This window comes from Prionailurus bengalensis, chromosome X, assembly GCF_016509475.1.
Source record: "Prionailurus bengalensis isolate Pbe53 chromosome X, Fcat_Pben_1.1_paternal_pri, whole genome shotgun sequence".
NCBI lineage: Eukaryota > Metazoa > Chordata > Mammalia > Carnivora > Felidae > Prionailurus > Prionailurus bengalensis.
Window position 1 is genome coordinate 45,705,090 of NC_057361.1, and position 23,287 is coordinate 45,728,376.

Consider the following 23,287-nt stretch of genomic DNA (forward strand, 5'->3'; position numbering starts at 1 on the left):
AGAGCACGAACAGGGGAGGGGCAGAGAGGGAGACAGAATCCGAAGCAGGCTCCAGGTTCTGAGCTGTCAGCACAGAGCCCCACACTGGGCTCGAACTCACAAACTGCGAGATCATGACCCGAACCGAAGTTGGACACCTAACTGACTGAGCCACCCAGGCGCCTCAATGCTTTGGTATTTCGGGGGGTAAATGCCCAGTAGGCGATAGCTGGATCTTAGGGTAGTTCTATTTTTAACTTTTTCAGGAACCTCCATACTTTTCCACAGTAGACGCACCAGTTTGCATTCCCAGCAACAGTGCAGGAGGGGTCCTTTCTCCAGACACTCGCTGACACCTGTTGTCTCTTGTGTGTTTGAATTTAGCCATTCTGACAGGTGTGAGGTGATAGCTCATTGTGGTTTTGATTTGCATTTCCCTATGATGATCGGTACCTATTATCTATTCATATGTCCATTAACCGTCAGTATGTCTTCTTTGCAGAAATGTGTGTTCATGACTTCTGCCCATATTTAACTGGATTGTCTGTTTTTTAGGTGTTGAGTCATTCTAAACTGCTCCAGGAAAGATCTGATGCACAGATGGTGTTGAGAAGCATCTCTGAGCTTCACCTGTCCTGGTTTAAATAGAATCTTGAACTTTAGAGCCATGTGTGTTACCACTGAAATTAAAAAAAAAAATTCCTTATGTGTCTTCTTTCAAGAGCTATTTTTTTTTTACATGAGTAAAGTTGACACACAATGTTACATTAGTCACAGGTGTATATCACAGGGACTTAACATGTCTAGTGTTATGCTCTGCTCACCACAAGTGTAGCCACTATCTGTCACCATACAATGCTATGACAGCAACTGACGACATTCCCTGTGTTATGCCTCTGATGCAATGACTTATTCATTCCTCCTTCTCTGAAGGCCTGTATCTCCCACTCCCCTTCACCCATTTGTCCCATCCACCCACCCCCTTCCCTGCAGCAGCCATCAGTTTGCTTTCTGTATTTATTAGTCAGGAGCTGTTTGTGACATATTTATTTTACAGCCACACTTAGAACAATTACAGGACAGAGGAGTGTGTTTATGCATCTGCGTCCCCTTCTTTACATGACACTCAGGCAGGCAGAGGGGAGAGAGAAGGGCCTCGAGGCAGTGGGATTTCCATTGTCTTGGTTACCTCTCTGCTGTGTCTCCACACTGGGCTGCTGGGTGCGGCAGGGGGCCCAGTGGGGGGCGGACAACACCCCTCCCCACTCTACACATCTTCCTGTGGCCAGAAGTTAAAGCTAAGGATGAGGCTGGTTACCAGGGAAACTGCAGCCAGGTCCATGGGATTCCTGAAGAAAGGAAAACTCCTAAGTGGGTTTTCAGATGCAGGATGGACCCTAGGAGCCTGACCCCAGCCACGGATTTCTGAGCCAACCATTAAGTTCACCCAGCGGGTGCCTGCACATGAGCGCACACACACACACACACACACACAGACAGACACACACACACACACACACACGCACAGACGTGTGCACTCAGCAGCATTCCTTTGTAATGTGCACAGTGACTCATTCTGGTGGGAGCACCTCACCCACAGGGAGGAGGCAGGTGATGATGGGTCGTGCAGGCAGGACCCAGAACATGGAAAGGGAGACGGGACAGTTCCTTAGTGTTATAAAATCAATGGCATACCTTTTCCACCATGACTTACTTAGACATTTGCATTACATTTTCCAAAGGGCTTTATTGGGCTCTAATTACACACCAGTGTCACCCAGTTAGACAGTCCAATGCAGTGACTTGTAGTAAATGTACAGAGTCGTGCAGCCATTGCCACAGTTCAGTTTTAGAACATTTCCTTCTCTCCAGAAAGACCCTGTGTACCCATCAGCGCTCACTTCCCACTACTACCTCCAGGCTGAGGCAGAGTCTAATGTAATTTCTATCTCTGTAGGTTTGCACTTTCTGGGCATTTCCTAGAAACTGACTCCTGCTTTAAGTGGACTCTTGTGTCTGTGTCTTTCATGTAGCTGAACACTCTGGGGGCTCATCCACGTTGTAGCAGAAATCAGAAGTTCATCCCTTTTCATAGATCAGTGGCATCTTACTGCATGGGTTGCCACATTTCGATTATCTATTGACCAGCTGACAGACTTTTTTACACTGTTTTGCTCTCTGGCGATTATGAATAATGCTGCTGTGAACATCTGAGTACAAGTCTTTGCTCAGACATAGTTTTTGTGTCCAGTTTCTCCATGTTTTCGTTTCTTTGCCTTGCATGATTGCGCTGGCTGAAACTTTCAGTCCATGTCGGGCAGAAATGGTGGGAACCGCCATCCTTGCCTTGGTCTGGATCTCAGCGGGAAAGCATTCATTCACTAATAAATATGTGACAGGAGACATATTTTTCTTGTAGATAGCCCTATCAGAATGAGGACATCCCCTTCTGTCCGTAGTTGGACGAGCATTTTTATCACGAATGGGCCTCGAGTTTTGTCAAATGTCTTTGTCTATCAAGATGATCACATGGTTTCTGTCCTCAATATATTACTATGCTGGTTGACCCGAATTGTATTTTGAATGTTAAAGCGATATTGCAACCCTGGGATAAATCTCACTTGGTTAGTTGGTTTTCCCCTTGCAAATGTTGTTGGATTTGATATGCTATTCTGTTGAGGATTTATGTATGGATGTTAATGATAGATATTGGTGTATAGTTTCTTGTGTTGTCATGTGTGGCTTTGGTGCAGGGTAATATTGTCCTAATGGATGAGTTAGGAAATGTTCCTTCCTCCTCTCTATCTGGAACAGCCTATGAGGGATGGATATTATCTCTTCCTATAGTTTAACAGAACTTAGCAATGAGGCCAGCAGGCCCAGGGCTTTTCTCTGTGGGAAGGTTTTTAAATCAATTTTTAAAATTTATTCATTTTGAGAGAGAGAGAGACAGAGAGACAGAGACAGAGACAGAGAGAGAATGTGGAGCAGGGTCAGAGAGAGGGAAAGAGAGAATCCCAAGCAGGCTCTGCACTGACAGTAGGGCTCGATCCCATGAGTCAGACACTCAACTGACTGAGCCACCCAGGTGCCCCAGTGGGAAGGTTGTTAAATAACAAATTCAATTTCTTTACTTGTGATAGGTACATTGAGATTTCTGATTTGAGCATTCCACTCTACCCCCATGCTCTCCCTGTATTTCTTGCCTCCTGGTGGTTCTCCCTCTGCCTCTTGCCTAGAATTTGACATGCTGATGCTTCAGATTCTGTGTCTCCCTCTCTCTCTGCCCCTCCCCCCCACTCCCACTTTGTATCCTCTCTCTCTCTCTCTCTCTCTCTCTCTCTCTCAAAAATAAACATTAAAAAAAATGCAGAATTTGACATGCTGAACATCTCTGGACATTAGTGGATTCCATCTCCTAGTCTATAACTTGGGACCGTGTGCTGACTCAGATGGGACCCCCAGATACCCACATACACTTGATATGTGGGCAAGGGGACAATGACTTTGAGGCAGGGGTGGGATGGTACCACTGGGTCTGTCAGTCACACCTGCCCACCCATTCCCCATGTGCCCCAGTGCAGGCCATGAGTAAGGGTGGTCAGGAGCACCTTCAGCAAGCCCCACATCCACACTGCCCCACCCCGTTTCTTCTCACCCCTCTCGTCTCCTGGCCACAGAGCCACAGAGGGGCTCCATGACGGCTCTTTGCCACATGTATGGGCGTTACAGGTCTCCCTGATTAAAGGCTCAATCCCGAGGGCCAGGATTGTCTTGTGATTACTCCAAACTTCCCCACCCCAGCAGCCAGCCTTGCGTGGAGTGGGGGAGGCAAGAGTGAGACGATGAAACCTTAACGAGTGGCTAAACATCTGTCTGTGGTTGGTGTGGCTGCTGCGGTAAAGACATCTCTTTATGACTTCCTTGAACTCTGCCAGGTGGGTAGGAGTGCCCCTGCCCTAGTGCATTCAAGGAGGAGGATGGGGAGGATTCAAGGAGGTATCTTATCAGACCTGAGGCTTCCAGCTGGGAAACGTCCACCAAAGTCATTGGTTCTCCGCACTTCACCCCTGGCCTCTATGGAGGTTAACGTTGGTGAGCTGGTTAGGAGTCATGTTCTGAATTCAGTCCGCCTAGGTTTGCCTGTCACCCTCTCCTTCAGTGCCTCTGCGACACTGAGCAACTCACCTGACCTCTCTGTACTCTGCTTTTCACACACAAAGTGAGATCGAAGTCTTGCTCAATGATGGGTTCTGGGAGTGGATTCCATAAGCTGATATATGGAGATATGTAGAATACTGTCTGATACCTAGGACAAGATCAATAAAGTGAAATGCGCATGTTATCCTGCTAACCACACCCCAAATGACCAGTGTAAATTTAGGCCTCAGAGTTTCAAGGAAGAAAATCCCTGCTTTGTTTACTTTCTCCTGTCAAGTGGGACACGAGCCTGGCAGGGTCACCTGAGCACCAAGATCTCTGGAGAGATCACACGTTCAGAACATAATAAACACACCTGCTCTGACGCCACTTCTGTCTGCAGAAGACTCACAGATGTTTGCAGCAACACGGCTCTGGACATTACCTAATTACGGAGACTGAGCGCAAGCAGACTTTCTCTGTAGTTCAGAGGGACTGCACGGGCACTTCCTGGGTTACACAGCACTGGATCTGTGGAGAGGAAGAAGGATGATGCCTCATTAATGCCTCCTGAAATGAAAAGGCACACATGTAAATCCCAAAACAACTCTGAAATGACTCCGTGATGCAGGCATAAAACTGCTGTTCGCATTCCCCACCCCAGGGACACCGGGCAACAAGGTATAGCCCCTGGAGATGCTACGCCAGGGGGGCCGGCACCATCCCCCAGGACCTCATACCGTGGGCAGTGGGCTGTGCTTCCAGCTCTCTGTGGGCAGGAAGACTCTCTTCCACTTGCTCTGCCCGGATGATCCGAAGGCTGCTCGTGCTGCGGGGCTGCAAACGGTGACTCGATGGTGTTCCCTGGTGCCCTCCGGGCCTGGCTCCAAACCTCCTGATAAACTGTGATCTGCTGCTCTAGAATTTAAATGCGGTGACCTCACACCTGACAAAGAACAACCCAATATGGATAAAGAACCTGAATGCAAAAGTTAGGGTTTTTTTTATATGTATATTTATTTGGCAAGGATGATGAGGTAACGGGTCAGAAATTCCTTCGAGGGGAATACCATCCGTGTTATAAAGCAGGGAAACAATGTTCTACACTTAGCTCAGCATACTCATAACGGCTTACACAGACAACACAATAGTGAACCACCAAGTTCCAGTTCCATGTCCCTTTCTGCACCTCCTTTAGCGTCAGTCTCTTGAAAGTGGATCTCCGTTCAGCACACGTCCATTCCAGCAGACCAGTGCTGCTGCTGGGAGGCAGTCCGTGAAATGGCACAAAAGCACATGGCCATCATCAACGGGGCATTCATGCTACAGAGAAGCTCTCTACCGTACTGACAACAAGGCAGGGAGGAGAGGCAGAGTTCGGGGTGGGAAAGTGACAACATGCATCACGGGAGCCATAATAAGGAAGTTACGGACCCCTGGGGTATGCGGTGTCCCATAGAAAGCCCCACAGGGATCCACAAATTCAAGGTAGGAAAGACAGAACCTTCCTGGGATTGGATGAGGGCTCACGCCGATCGAATTTTCAGTCATCAACGCTGCTCTTGTCACTTCTCTGACGACTGCTTACTGGTTGGTCCCCAAAAGAAATCCACGCTCAGGATCATGTCTGGAGCCATTCAGACCTGCGTCACGTGAGGATGAGAGCCTCAGTTTTCTTTCAACCACTGCTTTAGGAGCCTCTGAAACATCCTTTTGCTTTCCTGCTGCATCTCCAGTTGGAGCTTCTCGTCTCTTTCCTGCTGTTGGAGCACCCCTTCGGGCAGCAGGCCAGGTCGGCTGGTGCTCAGGCTGAGGGTCAAGCCGCTGAGGCCCTGTACCAGTGTCTCCCAGGAGGAAGCATGGGGGGCCCCTTTCCTCTCCGCAGACATCCCAGAGACATTTGGCCTATGGCTCTGGCAGTATCGACATTCGCATCTGAATCTGTTCTGATCTCTATCACCTGAGGAGGAGATCCTGGCTTTCCTCTCCACCCGATAAGGTGCCACCTGATCGAGGTGCCGCCGTCTCATGTGCCCCAGAAGGGTTTTCTTCCTCTGAGGGGACGCTGACCTTTCCCACCGCCTCTCTTGTAGGGTTTTCTCATCTCTGTAGCGCTGCTGGAGCAGCCCCTCTGGAAGAGGGGCAGGGTATTTGGTGCCAGGACTGGTTTTGAGGTCACCCAGGCCCATCATAAGCAGTTCCGAGAAGGAAGGAGAGGAGGCTGCCGTGACTTCCCGGGAGGTCTCTTCAGAGATCATCGGGGAAGACTCAGAAATCAGTGTTGAGCTGCATTTCCGGAGCGGATCCATGGAGGTGTGGTCCATGCTCACAGCTCCACCTGGCCCTTGGTCTAGACAGCAAGCTGAAGACAAAGGTTGTCAAAGAGCTGGAAGCTAGCAAGGGAGGTGTGTGGCCAGAAGGACCCAGACTACATCAAATGGTGATAAAAGAAGAAAGAAAACTCCATTATTATTCACCTGACTTAACGTTTCTGAGCCTCAGCTTCCTATCTGTTAAATGGGGATAATAATGAGCCCTACTCCTTATTCTGGGCTTTTAAATAAGAGTATACATTTCCAAGCTCAGAATTCGGATGGCATATAATCAGGATCTCAGGCGTGAGATTAATCATCAAAACCACATCATAGGTAATGAAAAATGGTGCCCTGCAGTCAACCATGTGAATCCCCTGCCCACTTTTTTTTTTGTTGTTGTTGTTGAAAGAGAGAGACAGAGGGCGCGAGTGAGCAAAGGGGGGGTGGAGAGGGAGAGGGAGAGGGAGAGAGAGAGAGAGAGAGAGACAGAGAGACAGAGAGAGACGACAGAGAGAGAATGAATGAATAGGGAGCCTGAAGCATGGCGCAAGCTCAGTCGACCCTGCCGACTTTTTATAACCATTCAAGCATAATTTTAAGAACACTCCATGTGTGACCAGCATCTGCTATACTCATAAGTGTCCATGTACTTTCCAAAAGGAGACAATGGCTAAAATTTCCACCATGGTGACACATTCTTTTGAATATTCACTGGCTTTCATCTAGGTAAAAAGGATGTTCAAACCTATGGAAGTCATTTCATAATCCTCAGTAAGCAGCAATAAGAATTTTACTAAAATACAAGAACAGAGATCAATGAAATTTCTAACAAGACAGATTAGAGAAACTCAAATTAAAAGTTGCTTCTTTGGGGCGCCTGGGTGGTTCAGTCGGTTAGGCATCCGACTTCGGCTCAGGTCATGATCTCGCGGTCCGTGAGTTCGAGCCCCCCGTCAGGCTCTGTGCTGACAGCTCGGAGCCTGGAGCCTGTTTCAGATTCTGTGTCTCCCTCTCTCTCTGACCCTCTCCTGTTCATGCTCTGTCTCTCTCTGTCTCAGAAATAAATAAACGTTAAAAAAAAAAGTTGCTTCTTTGATGGGGCGCCTGGCGGGCTCAGTCAGGCGTCTGACACTTGATTTCAGCTCAGGTCATGATCTCGAGGTTCGTGGGATTGAGCCACATGTCAGGCTCTGCGCTGACATTGTAGAGCCTGCTTGGGATTCTCTCTCTCCCTCTCCCTCTGCCCCTTCCCCACTCACACGCTCTTTATCTCCCAAAATAAATAAGTAAACATTTTTTTTTGTTTTGTTTTTTTAATTTTTTTTTCAACGTTTATTTTTGGGACAGAGAGAGACAGAGCATGAACGGGGGAGGGGCAGAGAGAGAGGGAGACACAGAATCGGAAACAGGCTCCAGGCTCTGAGCCATCAGCCCAGAGCCTGACGCAGGGCTCGAACTCCCGGACCGCGAGATCGTGACCTGGTTGAAGTCGGACGGTTAACCGACTGCACCACCCAGGCGCCCACGTAAACGTTTTTTTAAAGAGTTGCTTCTTTGAAATAATCAATAAAATTGATAAACCTCTACAGGACTGAAGAAGAAAAAAAAGGAGAAGAGCAAAGAAGACACATCACACTTCTGACTTCTAGCCATACTACACAGCTAGAGTAATAAGAACAGTGTGTTACTGGCATAAGAACTGACACGTGGGCTAACGGAACAGAATCGAGAGCCTAGAAGTAACCCCATGCATGTATGGCCAACTAATATTTGACAACAGAGTCAAGAATACTCAATGGATAAAAGACAGTCTCTTCAATAAATGCTGCTGGGAGAATGAACTATTCACATGTAAAAGAATAAAGCTGGATTCCTATCTTACACTCACAAAAGTTAACTTGAAATGGATTAAAGGCTTAAATGTAAGACTGGAAACTAAAACTGCTAGAAGAATACATAACGACAAAGCTCCCTGACACGGGTCTTGGCAATGGATTTTTGGATATACCACCCAAGGCACAAACAACAAAATCAAAAACAAGTGGGGCTACATCTAACTAAAGAGCTACACACTAAGGAAACCACCAAGGTGAAAAGACAGCATATGGAATGGGAGAAAATATTTGCAAACCGTATATCTGACAAGGATTTAATATCCAAAATATAAAGACCCCATACATCTCCACAGCAAAAACAAAACAAAATAAACTGAAAAAAAACAACAACTAATCATCGAATTTAAAAATGGGTAAAGATGGGGTGCCTGGGTGGCTCAGTCGGTTGAGCATCCAACTTCAGCTCAGGTCATGATCTCACGGTCCGTGAGTTCGAGCCCCGCGTCGGGCTCTGTGCTGACAGCGCAGAGCCTGGGGCCTGCTTCTGATTCTGTGTCTCCCTCTCCCTCTCTGTCCTTGCCCCTGCTCGTGCTCTGCCTCTCTCTGTGTGTCAAAAATAAATAAACATTAAAAAAATAAAATAAAATAAAAATGGGTAAAGGCTATGAACAGACATTTTTCTAAAGATGACGTACAAATGGCCAATGGGTACAGGAAGAGCTGCTGCAAACCACCAATCATCAGGGAAATGCAAATAAAAAGCACAATGGGCTATCACCTCACACCTGTTAGAATGGCTAGCATCAAAAATACAAGAGATAAAAATGCCAGCTTCCATGTGCAGAATAAAGAATACTTGTGTACTGTTGGTGGGAATGTAAATTGGTGCAGCCACTATGGAAAACAGTATGGAGGTTTCTCAAAAAATTAAAAATAGAACTACCATATGATGCAGACATTCCACTTCTGATAGTATATCTGAAGGAAATGAAACCACAATGTCAAAGATATATCTTTACCCCCATGTCCACAGCAGTATTATTTACAATAGCCAAGATATCGACACAGCCTAAGCATCTTTGATAGATAAATGGATCAAGTAAATACACAGACACGCAGACACATACACACACACACACACACACACACACACACACACACACACACCCACCCCACACACACACCCACACACACACACACACTATTATCTGGCCATAAAAAGGAGGAAATCCTGCTATTTGTGACAACATAGTTGGACCTTGAGGGCATTATCTCACTTATGTATGGAATTGAAAAGGAAACTTCCAAATATACAGAAAAAGCTATCAGATTTGTGGTTGTCAGAGGTGGTGATTTGGGGAGGGAGAAGAAAATTGGAGGATGATGGCCAAAAGAAACAAACTTCCAGGTATAAGAAAAATAAGATAAATAACGAAATATAATGTACAACATGATGACTATAGTTAACACTGCTATGTGATATAAATGAAAGCTGTTAAGAGAGTAAATCCTAAGAGTTCCCTTCACAAGGAAAACATTGGTTTCTTTTTCTTCTTTTTGTGTCTCTGAGATGGTGGATGTCAACTAAACTTACTATGGTAACCATTTCATGATATATGTGAGTCTGATTATTATCCTTTATACCTTATCCAGTGCTGTCAATTATATCTCAATAAAACTGGAAAGAGAGAGAGAGACAGAGAGAGAGAGAGAGAGAAGAAATTGGTTACTAACAACAGGAATGAAAGAGGAGACTTCCCTAGAGACCCAGGAAATATGAGAGAAACGATATTATTAATATTACATGAAAATCTCCATACATAAATGCAACAATGTGCAAATGGATTGATTACTCAAAAACCATAAGCCACCAAAACTTACCCAAGGTGAAAGAACATGCATATTTCAGAACCATTTACAGAAATTGAATCAGTTGTTAAAAGCCTATGATGAAAATCCCACATGGTATCACCAGTGAATTCTACCAAATATCGACAGGAATAAAAACACCCACACACAAATTCTACACAATGTCCTCCAGGAAACAGAAGTGGGGGAAATACTTGCAAGCGATTTTATGAGGCTAGCATTTCACTGATACCAAGAAAAGTACTGACCAATATTCTTCCTTAGCACAAGCACAAAATTCCTCAACAAAATACTAGCAGATGGAATCCAGCAATATATTCAAAGGAAAAACAGCATGATCAAGTGGGTTAGCTCAGGAAAGCAAAGGTGGTTCAATAATTGAAAACCAACTAATGCAATCCTCAGATTTAGAATATAATTGATTAATCAATCAATGTAATCTATAGTTGAAGATGAAAGATTAAAAAGAAAAATGATAGCCTCAATGCTATTCCTCTCAAAACCAAATGGCATTTTTCAGTAAACAATTTTAGGAAAACAATTTTAGAAAAACAATCCTAAAATGCATATGAAACAACAGAAGACCCAGAATAGCCAAGGCAACCTGGAGGAAGAACAAAGTTGGAAGTACCCACCCTCCTCATTTCAAAACATATTTCAAGGCTACAGTAAGTAAATCAGTGTGGTAGTGACAGAAAGACAGACACTGGCCAATGGGACAGAAGAGAACCCAGAAATAGACCCACGCATGTACAGTCAGCTGATCTTGACAAGGGTGCCAATAATACGCAATGGGGAAAGGACAGTCTCTTGGACAAATGGTGCTGGGAAACCTGGACACCCACGTACAAAAAGGACGATATTGGACCCTACGTTACACCACACACAAAAATCAACCCCAAAGGGATTGAAGATTAAGTATAAGACGTGACACTGTAAAACTCCTGGAAGAAAACATAAAGGAACATCTGTGCGACACGGGTCTTGGCAAGTGATTTCATGGAAACGACACCAAAAGCAGTCATGAAAAAGCAAAAACGGCCAAGTGGGACTACATCAAACTTAAAAGCTTCTGCACAGCAAAGGAAAACATCAACAAACCGAAAAGGCAATCTACAAAATGGGCAGAGATGTGCAAACCATGCATCTGATAAGGGTTAATTTTCAATATTTATAACAAACTTTTCTAACTCAATAGTTAAAACAAACAAACCAATTTAAAAATATGCAAAGGATCTGAATAGACATTTCTCCAAAGAAGACATACAAATGGCCAAAAGGTATATGAAATGATGCTCCCCTTCACTAAGCATTAGGGAAAGGCAAATCAAAACCACAATGAGATGTCATGTCACACATGTGACACGTGAGGATGGTTATTGTCAAACAAACAAAGAGCAGATCACAAGTGTTGGAGAATATGCAGAAAACTGGAACTGTCGTACGCTGTCGGTGGGAACGCAACTGGTGCAGCCACAATGGAAAACAGTATGGAGGTTCCTCAAAAAATTAAAACTATCATATGATCTTGTTCATATCCAGATGTCCCCTCCAAAACAACTAAAAACAAACAAACAAACAAACCACAAACCAACCCCCAAAAAACCCATCATCTGATCCAGCATCCCACTCCTGGGCATATATCCAAAAGAACTCAAGCCAGCCTCTCACAGAGATGTCTGCATTCCCATATTTACTGCAGCATTAATCGCAGTAGCCAGGATAATGGAAACAACAATCCTGTCAATCGACAGTGGAATGGATAAAGGAAGTGTGACACATCTATACAATGGGATATTATTCAGCCGTATAAAAGGAGGAAATCTTACCCTTTGCATTCCAGGTGCTGTGGATTAAAGAAGCGAAACAGATAATGCTGTTTCTTATCCAGCGCCTTCCATGTGCCAGCTAATGTCAGCTAGGTGTTTTACATTTGTTGTCTCCTGGAAGTCTCCCAACAAACCTTGAGTAGGCAGGATTATTGCCTTTAACCAGGAGGAATTTGAGGCTGAAGGAGAGAGACTGAAGTGGCAGGGTCTGCCCTGGAATCCAGTGTGAGTGTAATCCGAATTTTAGGGCGGAGGGAGGCGAGTCTGGAAAGAAAGGCAGGCACTAGGATGCAGACAGCTTCCGATGCCGTGTGGGTGTAAGGGAACATCATGTGCTCCGTTACCTGCCCTGGGGTACCCCCCACCCCCACCCCGGCACCAGGACAGGCTATCTGAGGACATAACTGGAGTGTACTGAATTGATGCACACAGTGTAAGACGGTGTGTATTTGTGGTCCCCAGGTGGGAGAGTCAGCCTTCTGGTGACGGATCGTCCGTGCATGACGCAAAGGATGAGAATGTATGGCAGAGGAGGAGAGTTTCCAGGGCTGAACACAGACGTGTAATGTGATCTTTATGTTCTTTGCTCTAGCTCACGTGGTGTAAAGCCTGACCTGCCACCTCTCCCATGGCAGCGTCAGTAGGTGTAAAGATAGGGAATGTGGCAGATGCAATTCTGTGAACCATACTTGCATTACGTCATTATGTATTCACAAATGCAACCCTCTCTGCTTGGTATTGTCACTATTAAGAATAATAAGCCCATTTCACAGGTGAGGATAGTAAGGCACAGGGCCAGGTACATTTCTCAAAATGACAGGACTGCAAGTGGCAGAACTGAGTTGGAAGGAAGGTTGTTTAGGAACAGAGCTTGTGCCCTTACCCACGACACGACATGGCTCCCACAGAAAAGAAAACCAAACCCCACGATGCTCCCCATATCCAGAAGTCTGCTTTGTGCTGTGAGTAAAGAGGAAACCCCTCCTCAAACAGGTCTAATCACAAAGGCAATTCACAATCATACAATGAAATCAGAAGTAAGGGTGGGTGCAGGCGGGGCATATTCTGGGGTCTGGTGATGCCATCAAGGACCTAGGTTCTTTCCAGTTCTCTGATCTGTGTGTGTGTGTGTGTGTGTGTGTGTGTGTGTGTGTGTGCGCGCGCGTGCGCGCGCGCGCTTGCTTTCCGTCCTGTGCTTGTCAGAAGAGCCCTGGAAGCAAGGAAGGCAGGTACTGCCATCCCCATCTTAGAACAACAGAAGCTGCATGGCCAGGTCTGGACATAGTGGCCCCAAAGACAACAGGCACTCAGCTATTGCAGGCAGGGCCTTATCCTCTGAGTTTCTGGTCAGACTATGGCTACTGGAGAGCAGGGATCTTTCCTCAGCATTCAGGGCCCATGGTTCAGGCTACAAGTGATGCATGAACACAATTCCACTCGTTTGAGGAGCTGCTCAGGGGCTGGCCTGCCTTCGGTGATAATTTGACCTCCCGTTTTCTTGGGTGCCCCTCTGCCTTTTAGTCAGAATATTAGGACATTCTCCAGGTTCTTCTCTTTGGTTCTAGACAAACTCTTTGTCTCTTAGACCCAGGCGCCCACACGTTTGCTGGCAATGCCTCTCCAGATGATCTGTCAGCCCCAAAAGCAGAACCTAGAAAGTATCCCCAAGGGTGTGAATTCAGGGTTCACGAAGAGGTGACCTTTCAACAAACATTGTGAACAGGGAGAGGAATCTGACAAGCACATTTCTGGGGTCAGGACTTTCCTGTCAAGAGGGAACAGTTGGGAAGAAGTGTCTGAGGCAGAGGCTTCCAGAAACAGTGCAGATACTGCCAGAAGGCTGGAGCAGCTGGGGGGTAGGGGAAGGGAGTGAGAGCCTAACAGAAACCAGGGGAGAACAACGGGTGACAGGCACTAGATCCTGCTGTGCTGAGTCAGCTTCTGTTCAGTCAGCTGGACTGCAAAGGACACCCAAGGATCACAGATGCCGAATGACAGCCTGTATCGGGCTGTAAGTTAGGCAGAGAAGGGACATGGAGAGGACCACTTAGAGAAGAGGCAGGTTTGGACAAAGAGCTGGAAGGACAGTGAGGAGGAGCGCCTTCTTGTGAGGCTGACAGCAGTCACCTGGATTGACACAGCCTTCACCCGTGTGCTCATGTCCCGTCCCCCAAGGGGATTTGTGCTCTTGCCAGAGCATCCCATATTTAACTAGCAGCCTTAATTCACTCAACAATCCACCTACTGGACAGATCACTGTGGGCACCTACTCTGTGCACCAGTCGCTCGGGACTTGGAAAACATTCTCTGAGTTGCCTGGAGCTCCAAGGATCTTGACCCAAGTTCCATTGTGAGACCAGAACTGTGGCCGACGGGGCAACAGTGACCCACACATTGAAAATCCCTTTAGAGCCTCTTTAAGTTTCTGGAATTAGAGCTGGTACAAAAAATCCAATCTTCCTCCTCCTCACAGAGAATCTGAGTACAGAGATGTCCTGTTTACTCCATCCTCCTGTGTCATAACCGGTACACGAGCTGCCCTTTGGGATGAAGGACCCTGGGTGGAGGTCCCTCCTTCGCTGAAGAAACATGTTCTAAGCACCACCCGAATTCATGTGTCAGTTCACTGGACTCAGTGGGGACACAGGGATCACACAGGGTATAGTCTGCAAGCAGATGACCACTGCACATTGTGTGAGAAGAGCGGTGGCAGAATTGAAATCACAGTACCTTAGGGACACAGAGCAGGGCCTCTTACCCCTACTTAAGTGTATGTGTGTGTGTTTGGTCAGGACACACCTCTCAAGGCTGGGGAGGCTGATGACACAGGCACTTTGCTCACCCACAGTGTACAGACATGCACGCCGAAGAACAGAGAGACACCTAGTTAGAGTCGGACTGCAGTCCTTGGGCTACTGGGCTTCAAATCACCAGTGGGGTCTGGTCAGTGCTACGGCTGTGATGCAGCTACTAAAAGCACTTCCTCTGCTTGCCTCTCAATTCGTAATACCTGGTCACCAGTGAGACAGGTAGAGACCTAATTTGGGTGGTGGGGTTGCTTGCAAAGGCTCTCTAACATGGCAAAGTACCACTCCACGGGGGGAGCCCTGGACATTGAAGTCCTGCTTGGCTGTTGGTTCTGAGGCAAGCCTTCCATGCCAAGGGACTCCAGGTCTGTTGGCTTCAGGGCAGCTCATCAGAGGACAGACACAAAATCTTAGAACCTTTCAAGGTTGCTGAGTACCTCCATTTCAAGGTGGACAGGTGTTGGGACCATGATGACTATACAATACTGGAACAATATATGCATTTCAGCAGCTGAAACACAATCCAGGAATATCACTGTGAGTGCAAAGTCGGGCTTTGGAGTCAGGCGAAATGGAGGTGTGATGCCCAGATCCACCCTTTCCTGCACCAGCGACCTAAACCTTTCCGTTTGTTTCCTTGTCTACAGACAGTGGGCTTTGACACTTACCTGAGTTTTTGGGTAATAAAACTGTATATACCAGCACAGCTGAGCTCCTCAACAGCCAGGCTGCAGAAGAGACAGTCACACCGTGTCCTGTGTTAGGGACATGTCAGCATGGAGCAAGTATGCCAGGACCCTGGGACTCTAGTCCACGCCTCTGGCTGAGGTTCGGGTTTGGGGGTTGTGGTGGTGGCTGGACTGGTGGTTCCATCTTTTCTCTTGTCCAAGGGACACACTTCATTTCATGCCTAGGCAGAGGAGTTACAGTGAATGAGGTTAATGCTCACAGTTGAGTCTATGACAAGACAGAACCAGCAGGGGGTGCTGCTGCCCACTGGACCCCACAGGAACTGACAAACTTTCCTCCAGGGGTTTCTGGCACCTGGTAGGGACCCCTAAGGAGTTCTATGAAGGCACTGTCAGGATCCCTTAGAGGGCTCCAATAGTGAGCAGCAGCTGATCTTTGCCTCCTTGATGGCCACAGGGACTAACAGACCAAACCTCTTGTAAAGGGAAGATTAGTTAGTACACTTTCTCTTGTCCCAACAGAAACTCAGACTGCAACTCCGAGTGAAACATTATCAAAACAAAGTCCAAGGGAGGTAGTGGAAGGCATTTAATTTCTTGGGTCAAAGGTGCCATAAAGTGACATATTCTTTCCACGTTTCTGCTTATCCCTCCTCACTGGAAGGCAGGGCCCCTTCACATTGGGAAAGTTTGTGACACATTCCAAACTCCGTGTCCAAGTGCATCAAAGGATCCATATGAAAGGAGATGAGATCTTTGCTGTGTGTCATCCTATTCCTAGCAAGGAAGCCTTTTCCAGAACAACTGTGCTGTCAGATTGCATCTCCAATTAACTCACTGTGAACCAGGGTAAAACATCTATTTGGGAGAATTTATAATGAAATCTCCATCACTTTTCAGTAAAAAGTTTTATTAACAGTGCCGTTTCATCCAGGGATTCCTAGGGTTAAATGGAAATCGCTCTCTACTTAACCTGATAGCTTGAACATCAGTAGGAATCAGGCAAATGAAGGCAGGGGACAGGAGACGCAGGGAGGAGAGAGAGTGCCCAAGCCCAGTGGCCATCTACTGAACAGAAAGAGGTTTAAGTTGGCTGGAATATGAAGTGGGGGTAGAGGAGGCCATCTGCTGAAGATGAGGCATTTGAGGGTAGGCAAGGCCTGCTGTGCCTGGTCCAGGAGGCTGGACGTTATCCCAAGAACAGCAGGAAGACCCTGCAGAGTTTTGAGCAGGGTACACAAGACCAGATTAGGATTTAAGAATGGCCCCTCAGGTAGCGGGATGAAGAAATTTGTGGCCAAGGGTTAATATTGGTGGTAGTTATCAAGCAGAGAGGAGGGTCATGTGGCCTAGGGAACTAACTGTAGTGATGGAAGTAAGTGTCAAGATCTTATTTTGAAGGACGTAGGAGGTTGGACTGGACGGACTTGGTGTTTGAGGGGGTGGTGAGAGAGAGGCAGCAAGGAAGGACGGCTCTAAGAGTCGCTGGCCGAAGCAGCTGGGTAGAAGGCTGCTTTTCACTGGGTTAGGCAACACTGGAGGAGATGCCGATGCATGGGGAGTGGGGGTGGGTGCAGGTGCGTTCACTTTTGGACATGTTGTGTATCCTTGCCTGTGGGGCTCAACCACTTAGTACCTCAGTGACTTGGGGGAGCTGACCTAGCCTCTCTGTGCCTAAGATGCATCCTCTGTAATAGGAGAATGATGCTAATAATTAGAAAACGCAGCTAATTTCTGATTCATTTAGTCCCCGATAATGTTCTCTACTTGTACAGCAGAATGCTGTTTTCAAGTTAGGCAGTCCCTAGGCAAAACGGGAGTCTCTCTGCTTATCCATGTATTGGTTGGCTTTACTTACCTGCCGTGTGTATTTTCAACATGCAGTGTGTTTTGGCAGTGCTAAAAGAAAAACAATTAATGCAAAGAAATGTGTTTAGGGGCACCTGGGTGGCTCAGTTAAGGTTAAGCGTCTGACTTCGGCTCAGGTGATGATCTTGTGGCTTGTGGGTTCGGGGCCCACGCTGGACTCTGTGCTGACAGCTCAGAGCCTGGAGACTGCTTGGGATTCTGTGTCTCCCTGGCTCTCTGTCCTTCCCCTGCTAGTGCTCTGTCTCTCAAAAATAAATAAACATTAAAACAAACAATCAAAAGAAATGTGTTTATCACGTGTGATATGTTAGCCCGTCAGTTTGTCCCTCAAAGAAACAGCCCCCCTTCAGGCCCTCCACTCTTCTTCTTGTAGCCTCACTCCCTCAGAGGGACCTACTTTCTCCAACAGTTCTCTTCTCTGTAAAGTCATCTTTACAGAGTCCCAGAGAGTGCCTAGCACCTGTTGAGTGCAATCTGTCTGTGAGCCTGTCAGTTGTCTCAGGTGTGAAGTTAGGGGACAGGAGAGAGCCGGATGTGTGGATCTGGAAACCAACAGTGTGTGCCTGTATTGCAGGCAGGTGGTGAAGCCATATATACCAAGACTTGAATCAGGGCCCCATCACTTACTCCTTGTGTGACTCTGGGCAGGTTACTTCACCTCCCTGTGGTCAGTTTCCTCATTTGTAAGATGAGGATGATGATCCTATTCTAGGATAATGACTCATGGTTGCCTCCTTCTTTTAGATCAAGAAAATACTACCTTTTAAAACTATAAAGTGCTCTTCAAGTGTAGATTACTTCCAGGGTTAAAAAGAGAATCTCTGCTCATCTAGCTTTCTGCTTGGACAGGCACGAAACATGCCATGCTCATTTTTACCCTGTAGACAATGTTGAACTTCACTCGAGCCCTGAAGAGAGCCACAGTCAAGAAATCTCGACAGGGTTTCATGTTTCAGAAATGGCTTATCGCAAAAGACCACTCTTCCCCCCTTTAACCTAGAAAAGGCTTGCTCCTCATGCTTTGTCACGCCCTACCATATGTCTGTCGGGTGGCTCCTGGGTTTACATGCGACAAGGCCAAACACAGACCTTTCTCCTTTTGCTGATTGGGCCAGACACACAGTCCCTGCAGCTCCCTGATGTAACTGAGATCAGAAGTCAGCCCTCCTGAAACTAGCTAGACACAGAGAGAAACATTTCTTGTTCGTGGAGACTAATCCTGAATGCAGAAACATCCTACCTTAAGTCTCCCCCACTATAATGGGTCTACTCAATCCTTAGGGGAAAAAAAGGCAAAACCACCCTGCGGAGACCGTGTGATGTTCAGATCTGGGCTGCTCTCAGCATTGCAACAACCTGAATAGTGAGGTGCTGTACTAGTTTGGTTTTTGTCTTTCCTAGTATGCACGCATGCAAAAACGACCGGTAAGAACACAAAGATCTGAAAGTGGTACTTCCTGCCACGCGTGCGCCCTACAAAGGAAGTAACCCAACGTCACTCGTCACTTGCAGCGCCTGGAAACTCTCCCTGCCACCTCGGGAAATATGTATCCTGTGCAGTCACTCAGGTGCGCCACAGTCACTCTGGGGTGGGTTCAACCTTCTCTACTCCCTGCGTGGTTACAAGTCCCGGATCCCAAGTACCCACGCCATGGCCCACGGAGAGGAAGCCACTTCACCCCGGGGCACCCCGTTGTCCCTCCCTGTCCCGTGCAGCCGGAGGAAGGTTAAGGAGCACCCGGCTTCTCCATAGTGTCCCATGTCTGTGATGTCACACGCAGTCCCGCAGCCCCTCTTCCTGTGGCTGGTCTCTCTAGGAAGTCGGGAGGTCTTCCCCTCTCGGTGGTCTTAGCCCTTCTCTTCTGGGGAGGTGGGGGTTCAGACCTGGGGCTGAGGATAGGAGGGGGTGCGCTGGCGCAGGGATGGAAAGAACAGGATCCCGGGAAAGAACATGCATGAGAGCAAAAGCGGGAACCTAAGAATAAAAGAGGGAGAATCTCCCTAGAACAAGCCGGGTGTGCATTCGTGTCACAGGACCACCGTTCTTTCTGCGCCACACAAGAGCAGTGCTCTCTGAAAGAACAGCTGTTTTTCTCAGAAGCCTGCCTCTGCAGTGTCAGAACTGAGGTTTGACAACCTGTGTGTGGCATATTTCTCTTTCTCTAATTGGGGATGCCATATTTAGTGGAGATGAGATTGACACTTCCCATGGGCATTGCTAGACAACCCCCCCCCCGCCCCCAGGCCATAACTGGGCTCCAGTCCGTGTTCCACGGGTTCAGAAACAGTCTGTTTCCTTGGCATCACTTCCTGTATTAAACCATCTGAGGAATTCTGTCTAGGAGGTGACATACAAAAAATAGGCTCTGTCATTCCTACACTGGTATACAATTATTTAGACTGTTGTAATCAGATTACAAGCTCCAATATATAATATTTACAAAAAGAAGGCATGTTTGGTTGTCCAGTTTGCTGAAAAACAGCCAATCCTGGGCAGCAGACATATAAGTGTGATGAGAAACTTGGCTTTATAATTAATCACAGAATTCCATTTACATTTCCAATACAATTTCCTTACATTGACTACTAATGTGTGTATTGGGTGGGTCGTGTGTGTGTGTGTGTGTGTGTGTGTGTGTGTGTCTATGTGCACACGCGTGTGAGTGTTAGGGTGTTTTGTCAAAAACCGAAAAGTGAATTGCCTGTCTTGCCCGAGCCTCTCAAGCTACCAGTAACAGAGAGAAAAGATTTTTTAAAATTCCATATTGTAAGGAGCAGATTGTGAACAAGTTCCTACTGGAGTGTCTTACCTGGAACCTCCTGGGATTCAGCAAAATGTTTTGTGAATAGTTTTTTTTAGGGAAGCACTGGTTCTACTGTTTTTAGTTGAATATGGACTACACTTAAAACTGTACTTGAGATTGTATGAAATAGGTAAGCTAAAGCTCAAGATTGGGAGAACCCAACCCTAGGGAAGGGTCTCAGGGAAGCTAACCACACAGAGTCAATGGTCTAGACAAGGAAGACAGGTTGTTACGAGCTGGAACAGACGAGTTCAGTCAGTCAACTCAGATCAAGCTCTGTCTTTCTGGACAGTTGTCAGACTGAAACATCAGGAAGAGGCCACAAATACCTCAAGTATGAACTTCAGTATGTGACAAAGGCTCTCTATAAACACTCATGTGGCTCAGAAGTGTCAATCCCTGGAAGAAAGCACTGAAGACAGAGGCGAGTTTCCTCACCCTGGGACCCAGATCTCTGAAGCATCATACCCTAGACACAGACTCCCAGATACTTCATGGGCCTCCCACTATGGCTCTCAAAACCCAAAATATCCCATTGACACACTGAGGGAAGCCAACCACATTGACTCAATGGCCTAGACTAGGAAGCCAGGTTGTTCGAAGCTGGAGTGGATGAGATACAGACCCAAGAGAAGGCAGCTAGGAGACCTCAATGCATTGGACATACAATATCAAACCACCCACAGAATTCAAACTCCTATGGAACTCGAGATATGAGGAGAGACACAAAACAGCTCAGAGGCGATAAATTCTATAATACAGATCCACATGCATTTTAGCAACCTGGCAACCTGCAACATAGAAACTTAATAGCTCATAGACCTTACACCTTGCACACAGATGCCATACAATCACAGAGCTGACAACCTTGCATGCAGGCACACAAACAGCACAAAACACCTGTACCGTGAACCTAAGCTTGCTCAGATACCTCCTGTCCCATGACAAATAACCTTTGCAATCTCACAACCTAGAATATGGGCCCCCAGGAGCTCAAATATGCCAACCTCAACAGAGACCCTCAGGAGAGCTCAAACCCTAATTCCTGAAATACATAATGGGAACAGCCCCAGACAACTTACATTCTGCACGCTGCACCTAAAACAGATCACATACCTCACTCACCAGGAGAGACCCCTAATAGCCCAGACAACTCTCACTTGGACACACAACCCTCCACAGCTCAGTGATCTCCCATACTGGACACAGACCCTCTCACAGCTCATACATCTCAAATCCTGGACCCCAAAATGGCTCGTAAAACGACATCTTGTTTTTGAACACAAAAAGTCACTCCATACAGGACACATGTCAATTAGAGACACAATGAGGTCTCACCCAGCCCCATGAGTGAATAGCACAGAGAGACTGAAATACAGAATTACAGACAGCCTTTCTGGGAAACCGCTGTCTCCACAGTATTAGCCCCCATCCCAGTGCACCCATCCAGGCACGTGAGGAACCTCTTTTCCCAGGGATAAATGACCCCAGGTTTGGCCATCATTGGCTGTTCCTGGACAATAACTCAGCTGCACTGGTCCCAGGCCACAACTAGGAGGGAAGCCCCCGCTCACACGTCTGACAGACAGTAGAGCCCTCCACCCATCAAAATGGGGAGACCTTCTAGGTTGGAAGGGTTCATGCCATCTTCAGGAGACTCCCACTGTCCTTAAGGCCCCAGAGCCCTCCTGCTGAGGAGCCGTTGCCTCATTGTGGGGATCGGAACCTGTGGGGAAGGCAGAACAGGACAGTCCCACGCTGCTCAGGGTAGATCCATGCCCTCTCAGTCTTGTGGAAGGCCTGTCCCTCATCCCATTCACCCTGAACACACTGCTCGCTTCAGCCTTCTCAGCTCCTAACCCTTGGAGGCACTGCAGCCACCCAATTTTCCCAGTGTCTATGTGAGCCCCAAACACAAGGACACCTTCAGTCAGCAGGTCTGTTGCAAGCCAGTGAACACCAGTGGGGGAAGGAGATGGTGAAGGGGTTCACATTGCCGTGCCAGGATGACCCGCCACAGACCACTTACCTGACCACTGAGGGTGCCCCTGTTCCACCCGCTTCTCTACCTTATCATCTCCCCATCCACCCAAAGGAAACCTGTCCCCTTCTCTCAATGCATAATTCTGCTTTAAAGGGGAAGGTGGTATGAGGGTGTCCACAGTTCCCGTGGGGCTTTGTGCAAACTGTGAGGCGCATACGTTTCCCCCGCTGATCTCCCACCATGAAGCCAACACCAGAGCAGGCCTATTTGCTCACGGGCAGAATCCACGGCGAGGCTGACGTGGGCCTGCCTGGGGCATGCACCTTGTCCTCCTCAGGGGACACACACACTGGCCCATCTCTCATGCCATTGTGAATTTCCCTCCCCCAGGAACACAGTCTTGCATCTGCAGCCTTTCAGGCACAGGTGTGAATACAGTCAGGGCTTAAGGAACGACTGGGGAGAAGTTCACGGACATGAGAACCCACCTATCTCTTACTTGCCTGCCCTCACTCAAACATCTCTCCTGTCTCATGCTTAAAATCCTATCCTCTAAGTGTTCACTTCTCTGGGTTGAGTAGGGCACCTTGTTTCCCTCGAGAAACTGGCTTGGAGTAGGTCATGAGCCCCTCTTTGAAATATCTCTGCCCATCCAAGACTTATAGTCTGGTGGACACATAACAGGACACTGGAGAAAGATTTAGTGATTTGTTATTGGGCTCATTTCACTATAGTGGGATCCTGGAAGCACTGTTAAAAAAAGAAGTTGCAGGAAGACTGACTAAAGGACAGACTAAGAGAAGCCAGTGATCCCACTGACCTGGGTAGCATCTTCAGCCTCTTTTGCTGGTGAGCAGCCTGAGGTTCCACGGCATGATTCCAAACCCTCCACTTCCACCTCCACTCTTCAAAGCCCCACCTGTGCACCCATAAACTCCCTGAGAAGGACACCCCACCTCCAGCCAATGGGATTCTTTTCCTTGGAAGATCCTGGCAGGCAATCCCATCTAGACTAACCAGTCTAGTGTGGTCCTTAATCTCTGCTCTGCTCACCCATGAGGAAACCATTCATGTGCTCCTCTTCCATGTTCCCTGGTCCCCACTTGGTTAGAATCTGTACAGATGACGGGCTGGGGCCAGAAGTGGGACGATGGTGACCTCCGGAGA

General features: G+C 47.3%; 1 protein-coding gene across 20 annotated transcripts in view; it reads right to left on the reverse strand.

Annotated features, from left to right (window-relative positions):
* Nucleotides 1–200: 200 nt before the first annotated feature.
* LOC122477588 (protein FAM156A/FAM156B-like) overlaps nt 201–23,287 on the reverse strand; it is a 47,274-nt gene continuing 24,187 nt past the window's right edge. For 6 of the 20 annotated variants that reach the window (XM_043570749.1, XM_043570745.1, XM_043570750.1 and 3 more), the window contains 2 exons: nt 11,968–12,231; nt 5,116–6,547 (listed from right to left, as the gene is read on the reverse strand). In XM_043570749.1, the coding sequence (XP_043426684.1) occupies nt 5,787–6,443 (657 nt within the window). In that variant the 5' untranslated portion in view covers nt 6,444–6,547; nt 11,968–12,231 and the 3' untranslated portion in view covers nt 5,116–5,786. Of the gene's footprint in view, nt 660–1,011; nt 1,329–3,019; nt 4,289–4,564; nt 4,651–4,859; nt 5,066–5,115; nt 6,548–11,967; nt 12,232–15,442; nt 17,456–23,287 lie in introns of those variants that run through there. The other 14 variants (XM_043570757.1, XM_043570748.1, XM_043570742.1 and 11 more) reach the window with 8 other exon arrangements.